The sequence below is a fragment of the Pseudorca crassidens genome, chromosome 11, assembly GCF_039906515.1.
Source record: "Pseudorca crassidens isolate mPseCra1 chromosome 11, mPseCra1.hap1, whole genome shotgun sequence".
NCBI lineage: Eukaryota > Metazoa > Chordata > Mammalia > Artiodactyla > Delphinidae > Pseudorca > Pseudorca crassidens.
Window position 1 is genome coordinate 87,794,423 of NC_090306.1, and position 24,091 is coordinate 87,818,513.

A 24,091-nucleotide genomic window follows, 5' to 3' on the forward strand; every position below is an offset into this window, starting at 1 on the left:
TAGTGTGTGCTTAGTTATAAGCTGAACTTTTGATTCCTTGCCCCCGGAAACAAAGAGATATCTCTATTTCAGCAATCAAACAAGTGATCTGGGTTCAAATCATGGCATGTGTCCCTTGAAAAAGTTCAGTTTCTCAGAAATAGACTCACAGACATGGAAAACAAACTTATGGTTAACAAAGGGGAAAGGGGGGAGGGAGGGATAAATTAGGAGTTTGAGATTAACAAATACAAACTACTATATATAAAATAAACAACAATGACCTACTGTATAGCACAGGGAACTATATTCAATATCTTGTGATAATCTATAATCTATATGGAAAATAATCTGAAAAAGAATACATACATATAAATATATGTATATATAAATATATACTTGGTTATATACCCGAAACTAACACAACATTGTAAATCAACTATACTTCAATTAAAAAAAAAAGTCCAGTTTCTTTGTCCGTCTGGAAATAGAAACAGCCACTCCAGTCATAATCCCATGATACTGAACAGTCTATATTTTACTTTGTTTCTTGATTTAGCAATTTGTCTATGGACTGGGTACATATGCAACAGATGGGAAATAAGTATGTGTCAAATGCTATCCCAACACTAATACATAGATATCTGATCACCTTTTGGACCTTAAAAAGATGGGGTTAACACAAACATCAGAGAGACCAAACACAGTGGCACATCAGAGGCGATGGCAGTCAGAGCTAAATCCTTACTAACAGTAATATCTAATTTATATCGACACCTTCCACATGTCAGATGTTATGCTAAGACTTTGACATGCATTGCCTGTTGCATTTAATCCTCACAGCAACCCTCTGAGGTAGGGACAGCTATTGTCAACTCTCACTTGGTAGATAAAGAAACAGGTTCAGAGAGCCTCACCCAAGTGGAAAATGATGAAGCCAGGATTTGAACAGCACTGATCAGAGCTGCATTCAATTGTATGCAATAGGAACCAGACTTCAGTGGCTTAACCAAATAAGGGTTTAATTTTTCTTACACACCAAGAAATCCAAGCATAGAGAACTGAGGGCTCATACATCAGCTCAGGAAGTCTTCAAAGACTCAAAGACCCAGTTGCCTTCTCGCTTCCATAGGCACCACCCTTAGCTTGCGGCTGTTGTCAGGAGAGGGCTGCTCCACAGGGCAGCCCTGTATCTGTATCCACAGATACAGGCACTGCATCTGTAGTGAAGCAGAAAGAAGCAGAAAAGCAAGGGACAAAGGACATGCTAGCCGAATCTGTTCCCTTTATCAAGGAAATGATAGCTTTTCCAGTACAACTCCATTTATAAACTAGTTGACCAGGACAGGTTAACACAGCCATTCTAGCTACAAGGAAGTATGGACATGTGAATATTTTTAACCTACCATATTGTTGCCCTAAATAAAACTGGGGTTCTGTTACTGAGAAGCAGAGAATGGATACTGGGTAGACAACCAGCAGTGCCCGTCACAAATCCAGGTGGCTATTGGATGTTAAAGCTCAAGAAATAAATGTGCTCATAACCTCTATGCCAGCGTGAACATCAGATATTCTACCCCATCCCCCCACCGCCCCCCGCCAAAAAAATGTTTAAGGCCAACTTGTCACTCAAGTGATAGGTTTTTTACTTGGCTTCTTCTAAAAACCCAGTCCTGGAGCATAGAGGAAGGAAGCCTGAACACTGGGTTCTAGAACCACCACTTGCCTCCCCCGCCCCCCCTTTTCAGTGCAGTAAATGACCATCAAGCCTTCTGCTTCCCGATGACCAAACACCGAAAATAATTTTCTTTGAGAAGATTTTGTTCCACCTAATTTGTGAGTAAAATTTCCTAAGGGCAGTAGTGAAAGGTCTAAGATAATGAGGAAGTCTTCAAACTCAGGGGAACTGATGAGATCTGCTCTCAAAGTTACCATACACCATTAATCAATTGTTACTAGGCAGAGTCATGGAACCCAGATAGAGGTCAATGGATCACATGACCCACCGCAGGCCAAACGGCCAGCATCCTGCTGCTTAAACAAAGCAGAAGTGACTTTGTAACTATTCCCACTTAGCCGAATTCACAACCTAGGCTGGTTTTTCATAGCCAGGGTTCAGTTCAGACTGTGGAGAGTCACTGAATAAAATAAAGTCGAAAACCCAGAGGTGGGTGGTAGTGTGTGTGTGTGTGTGTATGTGTGTGTGTTGAGAGGGGCGATGTCACCAAGTAAACAAGATAAGTTGGCCACACAGTTTACAAGAAAAACAAATTGGAAATAAAAATCACATTTAGCACATTATCCAGTTTAACTTAATGTGTCCTTATTTGAAAATTGCAGGTACTGTTACCCATTATTTTCAATATGCACTGAAATTTAATCTTGTCCTTTTTTTGATCTAAACCACAGAACACGGTACTCTGATTTTTCAGATGCTCTGTAAACCAGCTCCCATTATGTCAGACCTATGACAGATCTTGCCCTTCTTTGATTTGTTTGTTACTGCTTATGTGCTAACTCTTTGTAAGAGTATCTTTAGATGGTTTTGAAAGGTAGATAAATAAACATCTCAACATCGCCTTTAACTATTTCTTAGCAAAATCCAAAACCCCTTCTCTGTTAGTTCATGCTTCCTCTGATTCTAGAACTTTCTTGGTATTAAGGAAAAATATAAATTAAAACAAAAAGTAAAATCACTTATTACAGAGAGCAGGACAATTTTATTTTATAAACAATTCTCTCCTATCTTGGTTCAGCCTGTTCTTTTTAGTCATACTTGGGACAAGACGCTGGACATAAACCACATTTAATAGAAATACACAAAAGGCGATCCAGAGAAACAAATTGGGCTGTGTTAAGGTTCTCTTTCCATATCCATTTAGATACGGAACAGTTAGTGCTTGGAAGCCCCCAGTTTTAGTTCCTGAAGTAAGAGAAGTCCTCTAATTTGTCAAATAAAAACTTACCCACCTTTGTACCAAGGCAGAAAAATCTGTGCGGATCTAATTTACCATGACTAAAGATGAAGAAGCAAAATGAATCCGTTTAGGATCTCTGGTGTGTATTTTTAGTTTATGCTAAATCTCTTCTAATATTACCAAGTCTTTAAGTTCTGGAAGTCAGAGAGCATTCCAATGAAACATTTAGGAATCTTTCTGACAAGCACAAAAGAGAAGCAAAAGTTAAATCTTACATGCATTTTGACCAGCCTTCCACGTTTAGGAATTTCTATTATAAAAATAATCAAAAGAGTACAAATAAGAACATGTAAAATATATTCATCATATTCATTACAAAAATACTTGTTAATAGTGAAATTTGCAAGTCACTAAAATGTCCCAAAATAATGGATTGGCGAATTGCATGATGATGCTGCAATGAAATTCTCTGTAGGTAATGAAGATCACTATTTATTGATATTACAAAGATGTCCACAGTTCAGTGTGATGGGGGGAAAATCAGCTTATAGGACAACGTATGCAGTACGAGCTCACTTTTGCACAAAGTGCAAAGATGTAATATGCTAAGAAGAAAGTATTTAAAGGATCTGCTCCAAAATGTAAACAATGGTTGTCTGTGGGTTTATCAGGCCATAGACAGTTTCTACTTTTTCCACAATAGACAATTCACGTCAAGGTTTTAGCATAATATCTGAATACATAAGGTCCATATGTATTAGGTATTATTCATATTAGGGTTTTAGCTTTATCAGCCATTGCCTCTGATGTGTTTTGCCCCCTTCTAAGTAATTTCCTTTTCTTTTAACAATCATGAGAAAACTATACAAGAAGTGATTTCCATTTTGAGGGAAAAAAAGGCTGGGGGGAAGGTTAACGAGAGGTTCCTGCACCAATGCCTGCCATCCCATCTGGGTTAGTGACATGCGTGTAAAGGGCTAAAAAGAGAGGCGGAGGGAAAGTGAGAAGGAAGGCTTCCCCCACACTAAATGAAAGGCAAACAATATGCATATCAGCATCCCAAGATATACCACTCTACTGGGAAAACCCAAGACAAAAGAATTATCGGACACAACAGTTCAAAGCATATTGCACCTGTCAAAACGTCTGTCATCTTCTATAGAAATTCCACATTCTAAGAGAGAAAAGGGAAACTTTCGCAAAGTCACTCAGGAACAACAGCTGACTTTGTCTCCTTCCTCTGGCCAACTCCTCCATCTGAAAGCCATTTAGCTCCATGCTAAAGCTTGCCTGGAAGGACCAGACAATAGGAAGGTCTCTTTCATTGTCAAGGACAGTTACACTTTGAAGATGACGCTCAAAAGAGGTTAAAACGGGTCAACAAGCAATTGTTGGGCCTAAGCAAGGACATGTGAAGAGGACATTGTTAAAGTCACAAAAAAAATCTCGATCTCAAAGAATTTAACTTTAATCTAGAGGAGGTGTGGGAAGGAAGGAAGGAACAGGCAATACCAATTTCATCCCAAAGAAGAATTGAGAGGGGAGGAGATCTACCCCAAGAGGATTAATTAATAGACAGTTTGGGGATGATCTCTGCCATCCCAAACACGCACCCACACTGTGTATGAGAAAGATAAGTGTAATTTAAGGCAAAGTGAGAAAAACGTGACTTTTCTAAAAATGATGTAAATGCAAGTGGTATTAATTCTATGCCGGCTATTACATTTGTTAAGTTTTATTTTCTGGATGTGCTTCGGGAACTATGTGTGGCATCTAGTCAGATGATAGGTAAGTGGCTGGCTGGGTGGGTATATTTAAACAGTAGTTATTTCTTTTGTGCAATTTCTTAGATATCTTTAAAAGGAAAGTCTCAAAATCCCTCTGAGAAAAGCTGATCTAGAGAGAAGCAACAAGGCAAATCTGTGTCAGCCCACCTAGATGCCTAGGTTTACAGTCTGGGTCTGCCTTGTTCAGGCCACGTGACTCTGGACAAGCACCTTAACCTCACTCCTGTCGGTCACCACCTGTGTAAAAGGGGATAACAACAACAGGCCAGCAGGAGTATCGGGAGGATTAAAGGAGAGACTGCATCCAGGAGAAATGAAAATGCATGTCTACATGAAAACTTGTACATGCAAGATTATCACGGCATTATTCATGAGAGCCAAATAGTGGAAATAGTGGATAAACAAAATCTGGTCTAGCCACACAATGGAATATTATTCTGCCATAAAAAGGAATAAAATACTGACATGCTACAACATGGATGAATCTTGAAAAACTATGTTAAGGGGAGGAATCCAGTCACAAAAGACCACATATTATATAATTCCATTCATATTAAATACTCAGAATAGGGAAATCCATGGCGACAGAAAGTAAATTAGTGATTGTTCGAATGGGCTGAGGGGTGGAGAAGAAGGGGAGGATCGAAAGGTGATAGATAGCTAAAGGGTATAGAGTTTCTATTTGAGTGGGTGAAATGTAAACGTTACTGTGATGATGGCTGTACATACCTGTGAATATGCTAAAAACCAGTATATTGTATACTTTAAATGGATGACTTGTACAGTATGTAAATTATATCTCAATAAAGTTGCTAAAAATAAATAAAACAAACCAATCAAGAATGATGGACAAATCTTTGTGGCAAAAAATGAAACAAAATACTATTTTTAAAGGATGGTGGAGAGATACTACAACAAAGCAATCAGAACAGTGCTTGGCACAGAGCAAGTACTCAATAAACACTGAGTATCAGTAATTATTTTTGAGAGTAAGTATAAATCATTGTGAAGAGTTTTGGGAAAGCTTTGGAAAAGAGTACTGTCACGTAGTGTGACTAATGGTAAGACTGAAATTTCCATTTTAATCTTAAAATATTCATCTTTAAAGATTTTTCGAAATTCGACCTTATTCCCTGAACTCTAAAGACAATCTATTCCTCAGTAGTCTATGCAAAAGGTAAATTTCAAAACACAATGCAGCTTTTTCTCTTCCCTAAAGAGTTTGATATTTAAGTACATTATTTATGATTGTCAGATCTTCTTTAAGCTTTAGAAACTGACTAGCTACAGAATCAAACATCAGAAAAGTAAGAACGTTCATTCATTCTGAAATACACTTACAATTGAAATCATTCTTTAAAAAAAAATCTTTGGACTATTTTCCAAAGGCCACACATATTATGCCTAGATAAAAAAAAAAAAAATAGCTGTTGTCAATTTTCAAAATCTCAAACAATTCAAAAAGATAAAAATGGTAGATTCACTCCTATGCCCCACAAGAACCCAACTCTTCTCTCCTTCCATGTGTCAACATATGTGTCTATTTATAGATCTACAGGTATGTTTTACTTCATAAATTATCCATGCCTTTGGCCTTGCTCAAAGATGAATTTACTAAGAAACTAATGAAATATAAGCTTCAGGGCTCCTATTTGCAAAGACCCTTCCAAGGCCCTCTACCTATGTTCATAATTTTGTATTCTTTTTCTTAAAGAGGCCCCCTCAAAATATATAAGCTCAGGCTCCACAAAGTTTGATCTGTCCCTGGTTGCTACTTCCTGCACTACCCATTACTTTGTCCTTTCAAATCCTACCTCTCCAAAGTCAAGTTTAAATCCTACTGTGGGAGGCCTTCTATGATTACTCCAACCCAAACTGACTTCTTTCTCTAAGTTTTTGCTGCACTTATTCACTAGACAACTTCAAAATCCTTTTGCCAAAACTCTCCAGGTCAACTAAGTTTTGGAACTTAATTTTTTTTTGTATATTATTGTGCACAAGCTATATATTATGTCATGGTGCATAAATCATGTATTACATAACACTGTCCCATTAGGATCCCAAGTAACACCCCATAGTCAATTATATTAACACATCTTCATCAAAATACATAAATATTCACACTGAGTTAAATAAAGGCTATAAATAGCCTCACTTGAGTTTGGGTGATACTAACACCAAATGAGTTAGAAAAGAACTTTCAGTTTTCAGAGATTTTGGATTTTGGAATTATGGCTAAAGGATTATAGACTTGAACATTATTGTGTTATTATTTCATGTCTCATCAGTTAGGTTTTACTTGACCAAAACGGCTCTTCACCATTATATCCCCAGTGCAAGGGGTCTGGCATATAAGTGGGTGTTTAACACATTTGATAGAATGAATGAATCAATGAAAGAACTAAGTTTTATACTAGGTTGAGCTGGTCAAGGGGAAGGATTGTGTCCTTTTCAGTTGACATTCACAATGCATGCTGGTGCCCATAGTGTCTGGCACATGGTGAATACTCAACACGTGCTGGTTGAGTTGAATCACACTTCCCAAATCTCCCACAATGACTAGCTAGGATATTGATCCCAATATCACTGACTTACAAAATCAGATTGATTCCCGTAGTGGAGGGAAAACACCAGTTGCAGGATACGGAGGGAGTAGTAAGAGAAGGAGCCTAGACATGGCAAAAATTTGTTGTGGGAAGAGTATTGATGCAGGTGAAAAGACCTTGGACTGTGCAATAGGGAGGCCACACACCTTAAGAATTCTGGAGCATTTTTCCTAAGGAAAAGTAGACTCCTGAAAACAACTTCTTTCCTGGGTCTCTACATGACAGAATCCTCAACATCACAATGGTATTTACAACATTGCTTTATGCCTCCCCACCCCCACTGCCTTGTCTGGGTAGTTTCAGACTTTTATAGATAGTCGGGATAAAAGATTACATGTGATAGTAGACACTGCCCACTGTCATTCTATACTCTACGCTGAACTCTTCTAAACTGGAGGTTCTAAATGGAATATTTTGTTGAGCTGTCAACTGTCTACATTGTTTTTAATAGAGAATGACTGTGAGCTTGTGTGCTGGGGGCAATCACTGAACAAATTGCTTTGTCTCTCTGTGTTTGTTTCCTTGTCAGTAAATGGGATACTGCTGTACTACGTGCCTCATAATGCCGGGATGAAGGTGAAGAATACGATATATAAAACTGCTCAGAGAGACGTGATCACCTGGTTACCAGAAATAATATTCACTGTCAGTGTAAGGCAGCTGGATCTATAAGACTGAAATTAGCCCTGCATAACTGATGGTAATATTTATGCTAATTGTTGTTGATATTAACATCAAAATAATTATTTGCATTTGCATAGTGATCTTGCTTTTCAAATGCTTTGATTTGATAGCAGACTTGTTCCCCAAGTATCCTTTGCAGTAAACAAAACACGTTATCCCAATTTAACAGTGAAGAAACTACAGCCAAAGGATGGAGTGACACTAAGTTCAGGTCACGTTTACAGGAACAAATTCTTGGCTCTTCAGACCCAGGTCAGCCCCAGCACCTTAGCTCTTCATTAGCTCCCCCTCTACAGCCTTCCATCCCTTCCGCAAGGCTGAGGTGGGTCAGCTCCAATAACCTTGGAAAGTGCTGCCGTCTTTAGTAAAACCTCAAAACCACCTTCCCTTTCTTGAGTTTCTGAGACTTCATTCACAGCGAGGATGTTGCTTCAAACAAAAAGAACGATGTGATGATCATCTCTGACCCCACTCTGCTCTTCAAAGTGTTCGAACATATCATATGTCATCAACTCCCAGCTATCACCTCCTACTCTCCACTTTGTTATAAGGAGGAGACGGATATAAGTAGAGTTTCTATATTGACCTCACTTAGGCACCAATAGCATGGAATAAAAACTGATTTATATATGATATCTGTATTAGGTGGAATACACACATTCACATGTACATATATTAGCTCTAATGATACAGAACGTAATAACACAGCTTTATACACAAACAATATTGTATAATATATAACAATATAGTTTGTAACTTATGTATATATAATTATAAGCTTCGATATATACACGTGTATATAAAATTGTTAAAAATAAAGCGTTCTCATCTGTGAAGTAGCGATAATGATATCAGTAACTACTTCATGAAGCTGTTATGAGGACTAAATGAATTAATATATTCTAAATGCTTAGAACAGTCCCTAACATAAAATACATACTCAGTAAATGTTATCTGCCATAATTATTAGTTATTTTACAGAGTTCCTCACTTGTAAACATTATTCACTAGAGACTCTCCTAAATATTTCCTTTCTTCAATGTACTAATTTTTTAAATTTATCACTAACTATTTTCCAGTGCCACTTTCAGAAAAACATTTTTTTCCCTAAAATGACACATTATCTTCCTTAGAAAACTGTTGTAGTATGTGGTAATAAATGTCCCTTAAGTCAAACCACATATCCCTGAAGAAATAAAAGCAAACTGTAATTCAGAACCTTAGCAACAATTATTTTATACCATAAGACCTCGTTCTAGTCCTCAAGCACACACACATATTATTTATTTCCTAAAATTGATGTGTACCCAATTATAACTGCTTAAATCAGCACTATTTTCAGAAATAATGACATTGGGAAAGATTTAACTATGTTTATCTTGGTGCATTTGTGTCTAAGTTCTAGTGTCATTCAGAAAGACTTGGACACCTGTAGCCCATAACTATGACAGTCAAAGCCGAAAAAGCTCTTCATCCATCACTATCTAAGCTCTGGTCATGGTTAGACCAACTAAACTCCCAACCACGTGCACCCAAAATGAGGAAAATTAAGATAGCTCATTACATTCCTCCAAGGAAGAATGGGCTCCTGGAGGTATTTATGAAGGGCTGCTTTCTTTAGCTCTGATTCTTACTTCACTTTTTTGAAAAGAAATCCTTACCTTGAACCCTACCAGTTTACATGGAATCTAGTATATTAAGAATAGAGTTTTGAGCAATGTTTTCTCAACTGTGTTCCACAGGACACTAGCGCTGCAAGGTATTGATAGGCGTTATATTTTTAAAATACATATATGTGTACACACACACATACACACACACACGTCGGTGTTCCCTGAGCACATAAAACTGGGATACACTGGGTTAAACAGAGTTTATCAGATTTTTGCCATGGGATTTTGGGGGATCCTTAATATAGTACCATGACTTTCTAAGTGGGAGCATCGTGGCCACATCTCCCAGACATACTCATCTATAGTTTCTCCATCTCACAAAGCATCTTTCTAATTCTAGTGTTCCATTGGGAAATTGCTTTAGAATATCATGTATCACATATTTTATATCTTTTGCTTGTATCCCTTTTCTCAAATCTGAGCAGAATTGCTTCTTCTGTACTGTATTTTTCTAGTAAATTCACTATTTTGTATTTCCACAGGTGAGGAAATCCATTTACTATATATCAAAAACATTTTCTATTCCTGCATTTGACCATTATAAAATTTTGGTTGTTTTATAATCACTTAAAGCAATGCTCTCTTGACCTTAAAAGAAAAATCAATTGTGCTAACTCATAATTAACATATCCCAGAATCAAAATTTTACACAAAACCCACGAGTGTGCCCACCCACTTCTCCCTAACCAAATGACATGAAGTTGAACTTACGGTTGTCGCAAGAACTCTGGTGAGCAGATGCCATTATATCCTCAGGAAACCACAGCAACCACCATTGATAACCCGTACATTCTTTTACCTAAAATCAGGCTAATAAAAATAAAAAAGCGTATTTATTATAAAATCATATTAATCTGGAACAAGAAAAGCGCTAGTTTGGGGATACATTTTTTTTTCTTTTTTTTTTTTTGCGGTATGCGGGCCTCTAACTGTTGTGGCCTCTCCCATTGCAGAGCACAGGCTCCAGACGCGCAGGCTCAGCGGCCATGGCTCACGGGCCCAACCGCTCCGGGGCATGTGGGATCTTCCCGGACCGGGGCACAAACCCGTGTCCCCTGCATCGGCAGGCAGACTCTCAACCACTGCGCCACCAGGGAAGTCCTGGGGATACATTTTTTAAGTGCATTACTCCTAGGGAATAATATTCAAAAACCATCAAATCGTCCTCAAAGGATTAAAAAGACTTCTAAATGTTAAGCAACTATCAGGTGTAACATTTCATTTCGATTGAAACTTTGAAACTTACATTTGGACTTTAGACAGGAGGACATCTTAAATATAGACATACTACATACAGTATACACATAGTAGTATATAGGCATTTTATATATATATATATATATATAAATCTCAAACTGAAGGGGAAAGTGCAGTAGGATTTTACATGTATCAAATTCTGTGAATCCAAGTCTGTGGGAAAATTGCAAGAAACTTGAGTGCAAAACTGCACATGAATGACCTGGTCACATTGATTTGTGTTTCTCTCTGAATGGTGAAAAAAATAACACATTAAAAAGAAAAAAAAATAACTAAACCCATAAAATCATTTGATAAATCAGTCTCTGCATTGCCTCACAGCGAAAAGCTGCCACGTTTAACTGACGTTAGCCAAAATCAAAACTACTGCCTAAAACCACCAGTTTGATAAACATTCCCTAAGCATCTCTTTTGCATTAAACTTAGTTCCATGTGTTTCAGAGCCTCCAGAGAGGATCCAGCTTCAGGTTTCTGACATAAAAACCTTAATATAGCCTGTAGAAAATTCCCCTAGGCACATTGGAGTAATCAAATTTCATGTTAACTATTAAATTACAGACATTCAATTATGTTTTCAAAACCTCTGTTTAGAGACTCAGAAGGCCCTTAGAAAACATCCTTAAACTAAAGCCCAAGTTGGCAGGTGAAACCGTTTACCTGCGAGAGCAAAACAAAGCGGGGTCCTGGCCATCCCTGACGGCGGCACATTGCGAAGTGGCACGCGATGTACCCCATCCCCATTGTGAGGCACAAATTCTTTGTGACACTGGGAGACACTGCAGAACAAAAATACTATTAGAAATCCTTCAAAAGGAACATTTTTGGCTGCGATAGAGACTTTCGACATTATTTATTAGGTTCAAAACTGCTTCTGTGAAGCCTAACAATGGTTCTGTGGAAACCAGTACATCTGAGGCCCTTTCTGTTGTTCAGGGCAGGCATTGATTGGAAGACGGGCAGCGCTCACGGAACAATTCCCTCGCAGTGGTCAGTGTAAGTGAGCATTCACCCCCGGCCTAGGAGGGGCCTGTGAACAAACCGTATGGAAACGCGGGGGTAGGCGGGAGGGCGGAGAGGAGCAAACCTTGATTAACCTCTTGGAGGCGAGATGGGTGGGAGCACGGGCAAGCACAGGAAGGGGCGCTCCTGCTAGACTGCCGGGGAGAGAGGCGTCTGCCCCGGGCCCCCTTTTCCCGGGAGGATGAAGATGCCTGGGGAGCATCTCTGGTGCCATGGCAACTGTGCCCCTTCCCACTGAATTCCCGGGTGCGCCCAGGAGCCAGCTTTGGGAATCTGGGTTTGCCGGTGCGCCTACTGCGGGTGTCATCCTCTCTTCCAGCTCAAGCTCTGACAAACTCCAGGAGACCCTGGACGAGGCAAAGGGGGTCTGGCTTCTCCCGTTGAGGCCGACGGCAGTGTATGGCCTCAGAGTAAGACCTGGAAGGCAAAGAAAAGCCAGGGTGGTGCTCAAGTGTGTGGAATTTACCTGCCCCGCTGGGGCTTAAAAAAAAAAAAAAAAAAAAAAAATCTCCTGATAACTGGATGTTTGAGAAATCGATGTTTGTAACGTGCTGAGAAAAAATTTTAAATCCCTTGACATTACCCTCATGTGCTTCCCATATTTCTTTAAGAAAATAAAATGCTATCGATTCTTTTCCTATTGTTTGAAAGCACCTCTTCCCCCCAAAATAACTTTTACAGAATCCTCATAAAACGTTTTTTCTTTGCGGTACGCTGGCCTCTCATCATTGTGGCCTCTCCCGTTGCAGAGCACAGGCTTCGGACGTGCAGGCTCAGCGGCCATGGCTCACGGGCCCAGCCGCTCCGCGGCATGTGGGATCTTCCCGGACCAGGGCACAAACCCGTGTCCCCTGCATCGGCAGGCGGACTCTCAACCACTGCGCCACCAGGGAAGCCCAATCCCCATAAAACTTAATTTCAAGACAAACAGTTCAAAACTTCTAAAGAGAGGGAAACAGAAGAATGGGTGACTAAAATAAATCCTCAAATTGGAAATCTGGGGAAAATCTGTGAATGGAAATTATTCAGATCTGGAAAAACAAACAGATCCGCGGCGCATTTAGACACACTGCTGACAGTTTAAAACTCCCGGAGGCAACTATTTCATGAGTTTTATTAGAAACGTCAAACTAGGTGAAAATGAAAACAATCAGTGGGCAATCCAGTGGTTAAGACTCTGTGCTTCCACTGCAGGGGGCAGGGGTTTGATCCCTGGTCAAGGAATTAAGATCCTGCATGCCCCGTGCCCTGTGGCCCCCCCCCAAAAAAAATCGTTTTTAGGTAAGAAATCCTGCCCACTGACCTACGCAAAATTAAAGTGTAATTCTTCAGTAGTGTATTAAGATAACTTAGATGATTTAAATCAATTTCTGTAAACTTTTAAAGGGCTTTGAATAGCATGCAGATGTCTGAAATATTTGGAGCCACCCAGGGGATCATTGGCAAACTCAAAAAATATGAAGAAGATTTCAAATGCACATTGCCTTCCTAACAGTGGGTGTCAAATGGTATAACACTAAGTATTTCAGTTTAGTTCATCACACACTGTTCTATGTTTGGTATGTACTGGGCAGCTCCCACTACACACTTAACATAACCAAGTCAAACTGTGAAACATTTTTAGTGAGCCTGATTTCTCCAACGTGAGAATTATTTCCTGGAAATAAAGGTAGAATGGCATTTCAATATGGCCAGGTAAGTAAAAGCTTTCAGAGAGCCAAACACATTGCTTTGTGAAAACTAGATGCTTAATAACTATTTGGTGATTTGAATTTACAGCCCTGGCATATGACCCATTCATTGCAAGACGATTCCACCTAAGATCATAGATGTGACTCTGGAATTTAGAGAAACAGAATACAACCTAGACAGAATATGCTGTCCTCTGTCTTGGGACAAAGAATAGGAATTCCTTCCCTGAACGTAATTCAATAATGATGCATTTTGTAACAAACTGTCTTAGAGGAACAGTTTGGTGTAAGGGAATATACAGGCTTTGGGGGCAGACCATCATAGATTTATATCCCAGCATATCACCTGGCCTAAGTCTCTTTGTCCTTACCTGAAACATGAGGATTGTATTACCTACTTCACAGGGTTGCTAGTGGGATTAAATCTGTCCATTCGTTTTCTTCATTCATTAATATTTGAGTGCCTGTTATGTGTCTGGCAGTATTCTAGACACTGGGAATACAGAAAGGAATAAAGCTGCAATATCCCTGCACTTATGGAGCATGCATTAGAGTTGGGAAGAGAGGGAGTGGAAGAGAAAGCAGGCTGACAGATAAGCAAACGAAGAAATGTGTAAGTGTCAGCTGGTAGTAAATCTTAAGGAGGAAAATAAAGTGAGAAAGGTTAGGAAAGCCCACCCACGTAGGTGACATTTCAGTAAAGACCTGAAGGAAGCGTAAAAGCAAACTAAGCAAGTATCTGAGGGAAGAACATGATAAAATGTAAAGCATCTCGTACATAGTAAGTGCTCAGTACCTACGAGCTATTATTGTCATATCTGGAATCTTAATAGAGGAATGCTCTGACCTGGAGTCAGAATGGAGGCTCGAATCCTGGCTCCGTCCCTAAAATTACAGAATCTCTGTGGGCCACCAAATCGTCATCTAAACCACGGGAAGATAACAGTTCTTGCCTCAGAAGGTAGCCGTATGGACCATAATTGAAGATGTATGATCAGATTTTAGCACATTGCCTTATACATAAGACTCAAAATGTGTTAACCTGCCAGCATCCTCAACGTGCCATCATCAAGCCCATCCTCCCAGAGAAGAAGAATCTCTGACTCAGCATCCTTGGTAGAAAGTCTCCCAGCCTCAACTTTACCATTTACAGCCCAGGCAGGACATTATCCTCTAGTTCAAAGAAGGTTCTCCTTTGGACTGAGTCGAAATTTCTCTTTCTTCTATTGGTCGATTCCAACAAACTGTATAAATATGTGCAACAAAATCTACCCAAAAAGTTACCTAAAAAAAACAAAAGCTGCATAAAATCAGTCTAATCCTTCTCCTTCTACATGACACTTCCTAGAATATTTGGAGGTATGCATTGTCTCCTGACACTTCCTCTCCTGCAGTCAGAATATCAGCACCATAAACGCCACCATCACAACCGCCATTTAGTCGGCCCTGCTGTGTTCGGGGAATTTTATATCAACAACATCTCTTCAAGGTAGTAATTGTCAGTTTACAGAAAATACTGGGCTCAGAGAACATTTATGGGACTTGATCATGGCGACAGAACTCAATGAAACAGTAGAAAGCAGAAATTTGAGCCCAAGTATTTCTGGTTCTGGGCTCGGGTTTCCCTGATGTCAAAGCTCATTCCTTCTGGTCCATCTTCTTACCTTTAAACCGTTCCTCCTGTTACACAGTTTTGAGATACTTCATTTTTATACACATTATTCTGTGCTATGAATTCACACCTTCCTTATTTGTAAAATGGGGATAATAACATTATCTGCCTAAGAGGGTTATATGAGGATTTCATAAAATAAAGTGCTCAGCACAGTATCTGAGAGCATCATATATGGGGGTTGGGATGCTGATGATAATACTTGTCATTATTATCAGGTGCAATACCTGAATCATTAAACTCTTATCATCAGCTCACACCTGTGCTCTCCTCCAATACAATACAAAGCAACAAGTAGACTTCCATTGAAGACTGACAACTACAGTTCTTATAGAATGTTCTAGAATAGGACTTACTGTTGAGTCAAATAATTCTGCTGTTTCTATTGAAGTTAAAAACAAAATGTGGCCAATTGAAAAGAGGAAGAAAGAGTTAGGAACCACAAAGTGATACTCACCAGATGGGACAGAATCTCCCTTGGAATTACAAGGGGGCTGGTTCTGAAATCTCACGTGCCTGTTGATATGTGTGCCTGTGGCCTCCAGGTGCATAGGATTTACTGAGTGGACCTGAACAGGCATTTTTGTCATTCACTATTCCAGAACTGAACTGCCCCAGGCCTGCCTGGGTGATCCTCTCGCTCCCATATTCATTTCTTGTCTGACCGTGAAGATCAATGGGGTCTCTTCCCATTCACTGGATGGTGTTGGAGAGGGACTTGCTTCTCCGTGGCTTTTTTTGTTGAAAGAAGCTATACTTAGAGCAGGAGGCCTGGGTATGCTGTACTGGAGAGCACAGAGCAGTCTTCTATATGCCACTGGAGTCTGAATCCTTGCTGGAAATACTGTAAAAGGTAAACACATTATTTTGAAGCAAGGCACTTAAATATCACCTACGAAATTAATGGCAGGAAGGATAAAATCAGGCAACGGATGGATTTTTTTGTTTGTTTCATGTTTCTATCCTGAGCGAACAAAATGACAGAGAAGCCAAGGACCCAGGTGCCCAAGTAGGAGAAGAAGAGGAGGGAAAAGGTGTGGAAGGGGAGGGAAAAGGCTGGAAATGCTTTTGTTGAGTTCAAGCTATATTGCAGGCACCGTGTGAGGACCCAGAATGTTGGTCATTTAGTCCTCATGGGAACCTCATCTAACAAATAGAATTATTATCTCCATCTTTTCAGGTCAGAAAGCTAGTTTGAAGCTTATGGGTTGAGTTGTGTCCCCCAAGAAGATATGTTGAAGTCCTAACCTTCTGTAGCTGTGAATGTGACCTTATTTGGTAATAGGGTCTTCGTAACTGCAGTCAAGTCAGGATGAGGTTGTTAGGGTAAGGCCTTAGTCCAATATGACTAGTGTCCTTATAAGAAGAAAAACCTGACACAGACACACAGGAAGAAGCCATGTGATGACAGAGGCAGAGGGTGGAGTGATGTATCTACAAACCAAGGTACCTCACGGACTGCAGCACCCACCAGAAGCTAAGAGAAAGGCATGAACTCTCCCTCAGAACCTCCAGAAGGTGCCAAGCCTGCTGATACTTGGTAGCCTGCTGATACGTGGATTTCCAACTTCTGCCTCCAGAACTGTGAGATAATAACTTTGTTTTAAGCATCCAGTTTGGGGTTCTTTGTTACGACAGTCCTTGGAAACTAATATACCCACAATGGTTCAAACTCACACATGTTATCCCAGAATAATTATTAACAGTATCCCTTTTCACTAAAAGAAAACTTGTTCAGACTTGGGGGATAGAAAAGAAGAAAAACCAGGAGGTGGGGAGGTATGGAACGGGGGGAGGAACGAAGTGGATTTCCTGAGTTCTACTATGTGGCAGAAACCGTGCCAGGACGCAGCAACTCTTAGCAAGACTCGTATTCCCTGCGGTCAAGGTTCAGTCAAGTGGCAAAGATGCCGGCCATGTTAGGTAACAGGACACACAACTCCTAAATCGCAGCTTTGCCTGCAGAAGGGGAAATCAAAAGAAATGCCTCCAGGGGCCCCACAGATAACAGAAATGAGAGAAGAGGTCAAGTAGAAGCAGCCATCAGAAGGGGCCAGCCACGACTCAGTTCTTTTATTGCCCTGAGGGGATGTGGGCCCCATGAAGACAGATTTTTCTGGATTTTCAGGAGAAGCAGACATATGATTTTTCAATATATGTAAAAACTTCTAATTTTTAAATGTTCGTAACTCACTCGATTTAAAAAAATATACGGTATGGATGCCACAAAACACATCTGTTCTCTGAATCACCATGGGCCACCAGTGTTCATCTTTGGCCTATGGCCAGCCCTATAAAAGTTACACTATCATTTACCTCCTTTCATACCATCTTCATCTCAGAAGATGATTTTCTTAAGTATTCTGCTTGGAGTCATGGGGATGTATTTGCAAGCTCTGTGCATAAGCAGATTACAGAGTTCTAGAAGTCTCATCTTCCTCCTGCACTTTAGGAAGACTGAGCTTTTCATTTTAATCTTAACTGCCTGCCCCTTTTCATCGTAAATCCCAGAATTTGAAATGGTAGACAAATGTATTAGTCTTTCCCAAATGCAGAGAAACTCCTAGAATCTTTCAAAACAGTAGCTCTGGGACTCTTGGTCCCAAAGGAAAGTCGACAGCCTTAGAACCAATGGCATCTGACGTGCCTTCATTCTGTTGTTCAGATATCAAGAACAGGACGGAAGGGCTGAAGCCACCTTACACACCTTCACATTCCACAAGTTATGGGTTGAAAGAGACCTTAAAGGTCATCTGAGGCTGACCCTCACCACCTTCTTCATCCATCTCTGTTTAAATGCCTCTAGGGCCCTGAATCTCACTACCTCTGCATCAGAGATTTCATTGCTTATCAGAAAGGCAAACAGGTAACTTTGTAATTGCCATATAAGAGGCACATTTAGATAGATAGATAGAAAGAAAGGTAATACTTTATATAGGTAATAATTATCAAGGTCACCTCATATGATGTTGAGACTGCTGGTGACTATGTTTGTTTATTTAGTTATTCGACCAATATTCATTAAGCTCCTACCATATACTAGGTACCGCAACAATGACAAAATCTTACTCAGATCAACAGAACCCATCATCTTGAGGCTAAATTGACCAGCTGATTTTTGGCAAAATGGAATTCAGCACAGCAACCCAAGAGCCTCCCAGTTTCACAGACCCCTGCATGGATTTCAGGTTTCCTCTATGATACAGCTGCCAGGTTGCCTGAATTGAATAGAACAACCAGTAGTTTGGGCATCAAACAGACTGTTGTTAGAAATGCAAGGGCCGTTTCCAATCTCCAATGGCTTTCAGTCTTTTTTTTTTTCTCAAATTTTCAAATCTCCCCACCAAGACAGTGGCAGAACTCGAGCCCAAATCCACTGCTCATGATTGAAAGTCCAGTGCTCTTCGTTACATTACCGGGCTGTTGAGTCTACTTCAGTGTTTCCCATTCTCGGCCGCGCCTTCACCAATGTGTGGCAGGCTTTGAAAAAATACAGGCACGTGGTCCCGGGGCCCCAGTCTCTGTAGTTTGTAAGCCCCTCGGGTATTACGATGTGTAATTAGGGAGACACTGGTCTAACTCACTCATCAGAGATGTCAGGTACTGTTATAACTTGTATGTAGTCCAAACACTCATGAACAACCTAGAGCCCCGACCTCAGGTATGTCTCTCTCCTCCAAGCATTACCTCTCTGTGAACAGTCTTCATTTCCGATACCAGCAATACCAGCCACTTGACAACTGGTCTACCCCTTATTTTATTTGTTTTCACACCAGTAAACCCACTTGAGCCAGACCACGACCCTTCAGCTTATTCACTCAGGAGGGGCCTGAGGTCAGAGGGTAAGCATCTGTCCACACCACGAGTCAAGCACCAGAGAAGCTGGGGTTGGGACTCAGCTCTTAGATTTTGAAGGAGTTTGGTTCTTCTATAGCCCAATCAATGCCAGTGGCGTCATAAGAAACGTGTGACTACCATGAACTGGGCTTGATGAAGGGAGGGATGCCAATGTCCACAACAACAGCTAGCAAATGGTGGGTGCTGACCACCCTCCTGGCCATGCCTTAGCCCGCCATCCGTGCCACCAGCATGACTTCCATCGTGCAGAAGACAGGGCACCTTAGACTGCGTACTCTGCCTGAGGCCCAGTGACTGGCATCAGCTCCCAGGAAAGCCCACGTGCTAACCCCGCCTCCAGACAACCTCTCCCAGTGCTCACTTACCGATGCAACAGGCCAACTTTTCTCAACTACCTGTCTTTGGGTGTTTCTCATCTTTTTTTTTTTTTTTTTTTTTTTTTTTGTGGTACTTGGGCCTCTCACTGTTGTGGCCTCTCCCGTTGCAGAGCACAGGCTCCGGACGCGCAGGCTCAGCGGCCATGGCTCACGGGCCCAGCCGCTCCCCGGCATGTGGGATCTTCCCGGACCGGGGCACGAACCCGCGTCCCCTGCATCGGCAGGCGGACTCTCAACCACTGCGCCACCAGGGAAGCCCGGGTGTTTCTCATCTTAAGAAATTCTTCCTGACATTCAAGTTTTGCAGGTTCTTTCAATGTGTAGACAGCGCTGCCTCTTTTGCAGCACAGGTCTTCCATCTGTTGCTCATTTCTTTTGAAACAATATTGTGGCAGACAGGAGATTTCAAGGCACAATAAGATAACCCTCAGAGCTGAATGTACTTCACAAAAACAATTTATCTTTCTCTTGAGCTGCAAAATAGCTCATGATAAATCATGACAGATGCAGATTTATTCATCTTCTATTCATTAGAAAAAGACAAATATGGTAACCCCTGCATCTTCAGCCCCTCTGGGCTACCAGGGAGTAGGATGGTGCTCCCCATCACACCTGCTTCTGGCAGCTCTCCCTCAATGTATAACTTCTATGTGTTTGATCCCCGCCCTATCTCTTCTGCTCCCTTGGGCTTCTAACTCCAGCATGTTCGTGTTACAAAAAAACTAGAGGCACCTGTCCTAGAAGGAGAAATGAAACCCAGAGACAATTAATTCCCCAGAGCTCATCTTGCCCTTAACTGTAGGCATAAATAGAGGGTAAAGCTAATTAATATCATCTCCTGCATATCTAAAATCAAACTTAAACTTTAAATAGGTCTTCAATGAACACTGAACACCCCAATGACACACTTTTAAAGGACTCTTAGACCCCGTAGTGGAGTCGGAGCCTTCCACCTCAGTTTCACCACTTCTCCTAGTGGGGGAATGAGAGTTTTTGAGCTAGTGGGGCTGAGTCTGTGGGAGGGGTCTGGAAAGCATCAAGCCCTGAGCCCAGACTTCTTGGATCAAATCTGGTTCACCTCTTCCTGGCAGTGTTACCTAAGTCAAGCTACTTACCTGCTCTGTGCCTCAATTTCCCCATTCACAAAATGGCAATAATGATTGCCACTACCACCCAGGGCTGAGGTGCAGATTAAATGAGTTGTTAATAAACAAGAGTTTAGAGCAGTATGTGACACACAGGAAGTACTCAGTTAGCCTTAGCTGTTGTTATTGTTCTCTCTCCCTCTGTAGTTCCTGAATAGCCTCTTTTGGCAATAAGGACTCAAGTGGAAAATAATATCTTTTCCACCCATCCAGAGTTTGCCTCATTTTATTCACTCCTTCATTCAAAAACATATTTATCAAATGCCTACTATGTGCCTTGCTCTGTATCTGGCCCTGGGGATACAACAGAATAAGGCAAATGTGGTCCCTGCCCTCACAGAGCTTACAATCAACGGGAGAAGATGACAACAGCAAGTCACAATTAAGTGATTACAAATTGTAGTGAGTGATATCAAGGAAAAAGCAAGGGAGCGAGACAGAGAAACATGGGTGGAGACCTAGGAAGGTAATATTTAATTTGGGACTGACCCGAAGGTTGAAAAGGTCAGTCATGCAGGAGGGGGGAACAGCATTCCAGCCTCACAAGGACTGAGATATATTCCTAAGATTGCTACACCCAATGGCTAAATGGAAGTGAGCAAAAAAGAAGGGACAGGTGAGGTCTAGAAGTTACACAATATATGATGGAAAGCTACTAAAACTTTCCCATAGATGAGTCACGACAGCAGCACTTACCCTTGAAAAAGTTCTCTAAGGAAAACTGGGCAGAAGAGGATGAGAACAGAAGCCAGTCAGAAGGCAGTTAGCAGTCAGCTAAGTGAACAGTGACGGCAACTTGGATGTGCCTGGGAGTTGTGTATAGTGGTTGAGACACAGACTGTCTGGGCTTGATTTTCTTCATCTGTAAAATGGATAGATAACGATAATCCCCATTTTGGGGGGGGAAGGTGTTGGCAGAAATACATGTAATGGACTTCCAGTTTTAGCTCCAACATGGAAACAGCCTGGAAACTGACAGTCCTATCCTTACAACAACAAACAGTTTAAGAAAGTGAAAAACAACAATTTTTCCTGGACCCATCAGAGAACTGAGTTTGCAGGGCAAAAGGCCACCCCAAAATCTGGAGAGACAGATGAATCCAAAGAGTCAAACCAAGATCTGTTGACCTGGAGTAGAAGCCTCTGGAACAATACGCTGGTTCCTACACTGGTAGGAACATTTAAATGATCATTTTGATGAATTGCTGGCGGCTGGGTGTAGACTAGCTTGAGAGTTAGAAACTCCTGAGGACAGCAGGTTTAGGTGGTCCCTGCACTTCAGCAAATTTTGTCTATAAGAACTCCACTAGTTTCTCAAGGTGAAAGTCTGAAAAAGATCCCTTCAAAGCTCTGATACAGGCATGGGAAAAACAATCCTAGTAAAATATACCCAGAGCATCCTCCACAACAAAAGCATATCCTTATCCCAGCCGAGGGAAGGGCATTTTTCCCACTCCAGTTCCTTTAGCCTTCTCGTCTCACCTAAGGAGCAGTAAAAAAAAAAAAAAAAAAAAAAAAAGCTAAAAAACACTTGTTAAGGTCACAGCCAGAGACACAGACCCACTAAAAGACTGAGATTAATCATAAGATTATAGAATGTTTCCCCTCCCCCACACCTTATCAGCACACCAACAGGTGTCCAGTATAATAAGAGTGGATTCCAGCTGGGAGAGCTACAAGATACAGATTCTCTCTCAGGAAGAGTAGTCAGGGAAGCCCAAAGTCTGGAAAGGGAACAAAAGTGAGAACATTGGAGAAACCTGAAGCCTCTCGTTCTTACAGCTACAACAAACATTAAACACATCCCAGGACCGAGTCGGGTGGACACAAAAACCCACAGCAAAGATCTGTTTACTTCAGTTCCTATTACCTGATGTATCATGTTTGGCTTTCAACAGAAAGTTATGAGGCACGTCAAAAGGCAAGAAAACAAAAAAACCCCAATCTGAAGAGACAAAGCAAGCATAAGAACTCATCTATGGCACAGACATCAGAATTATCAGAGAAGGAATTTCAAATACTGTGATTAATATGCTAAGGGCGTTAATGGAGAAAGTAGACAACATGAAAGAACAGTTGAGTAAGGTAAGCAGAGAGATGGAAACTCTAAGAATCAAAAAGAAATGCTCCACGATTTCACTTACATGTGGAATCTAAAATGAATACCTAGGAGCAGAGAGTAGAACAGGAGTTACCAAGGACAGGGAGGTGGGGGAAATGGGAAGGTGTTAAGTCAAAGGGTACAAAGTTGCAGTTATGGAAGATGAATAAATCTAGAGATCTAATTTCCAGCATAAAGACTGCAGTAAATAATACTGTACTGAACACTGGAAATTTGCTAGAGAGTAGATTTCAGGTTCTCTCATCACACAAAAAATGGTTAAAAACTAAATGAGGAGATAACAGGTTAATCAGTTTGACTATAGTAATCATTTCACTGTGTACACGTGTATCAAATCATCATGTTGTACACTTCAAATATATACAATTTTTATTAAAAGTAAAACACAATCAGAAAATGCTAGAAATATAAAACGCTGTAACAGAAATGAAGAATGTCCATGACAGGCTCATCAGTAAACTGAACATGGCCAAGGAAAGAATCAGCAAAAGCATGAAGACAGGTCGATAAAAACTCCTCAACTGAAATGCAAAGAGAGAAAGAAATGGGGGAAAAAAGAACAAAACAAGAACTCTGGGACAATTTCATAAGATATAACGTATGCATCATAATTGGAATACCAGTAGAAGAAAAAAGAGAAAATGGGCAGAAGAAATGTCTGAAGTAACAATGGCTGAGAACTTTCCAAACCACAAATTCAGGCAGCTCAGAGAACACACGGCAAGATAAATGCAAAAACAAATAAAACAAAAACAAAAGACCTACTACTTATAGGCATAGCATATTAAAATTACAGAAAACCAAACGCAGAAAGAAAATCTTGAAAGAACCTGGGGGGCTGAGAAACAAGCGGGGAACGCCTTTTAATGAGTGTCTAATAAGTTTAATAAGAAGAAGAACTCAGGAGGACTGCTCTTCAGCATTATAGCTTACCGTTCTCCATGTCCACCTCATACCCTCCCTCCTCCCTTTCTGCAGACTTGCCTGGGGATAACCACTTCTCTTGCCTCAGGGATTAGTCCATGTTGCTCAGTTCACCATAATCAGTCATTCCAGCTCTGATGTCGTGTCTCTTCCTAAGGATGGCAAACAGCTTTCTTCTTGAACATCAGTACCCATTGGGACATCAATTTTTAAGAGTTCCAGGGCTCGTCTCAGTTCATGGGGAAATGACTGATATCTGCCATGGATGTGGGAGAATGAAGTGCTACAAGATGGGCAGGAACTTGTCCCAGCTCAGGTACTCTGCTAAGTATGAGGGTGACTTCCCTGCCTCTGGGGGAGGGATGTTCCTTCTTCCAA

The 24,091-nt window shown here is 40.8% G+C and overlaps 1 protein-coding gene across 1 annotated transcript; it reads right to left on the minus strand.

Moving 5' to 3' along the window:
* Nucleotides 1-11,892: 11,892 nt before the first annotated feature.
* Nucleotides 11,893-23,732, minus strand: C11H12orf42 (chromosome 11 C12orf42 homolog). The gene is made up of 2 exons (XM_067698713.1): nucleotides 23,723-23,732; nucleotides 11,893-12,404 (listed from the first exon to the last, which is right to left on the minus strand). The coding sequence occupies exons 1-2, from the start codon at nucleotides 23,730-23,732 to the stop codon at nucleotides 11,893-11,895; spliced, it is 522 nt and encodes a 173-aa protein (XP_067554814.1).
* Between the last annotated feature and the right edge of the window lie 359 nt (nucleotides 23,733-24,091).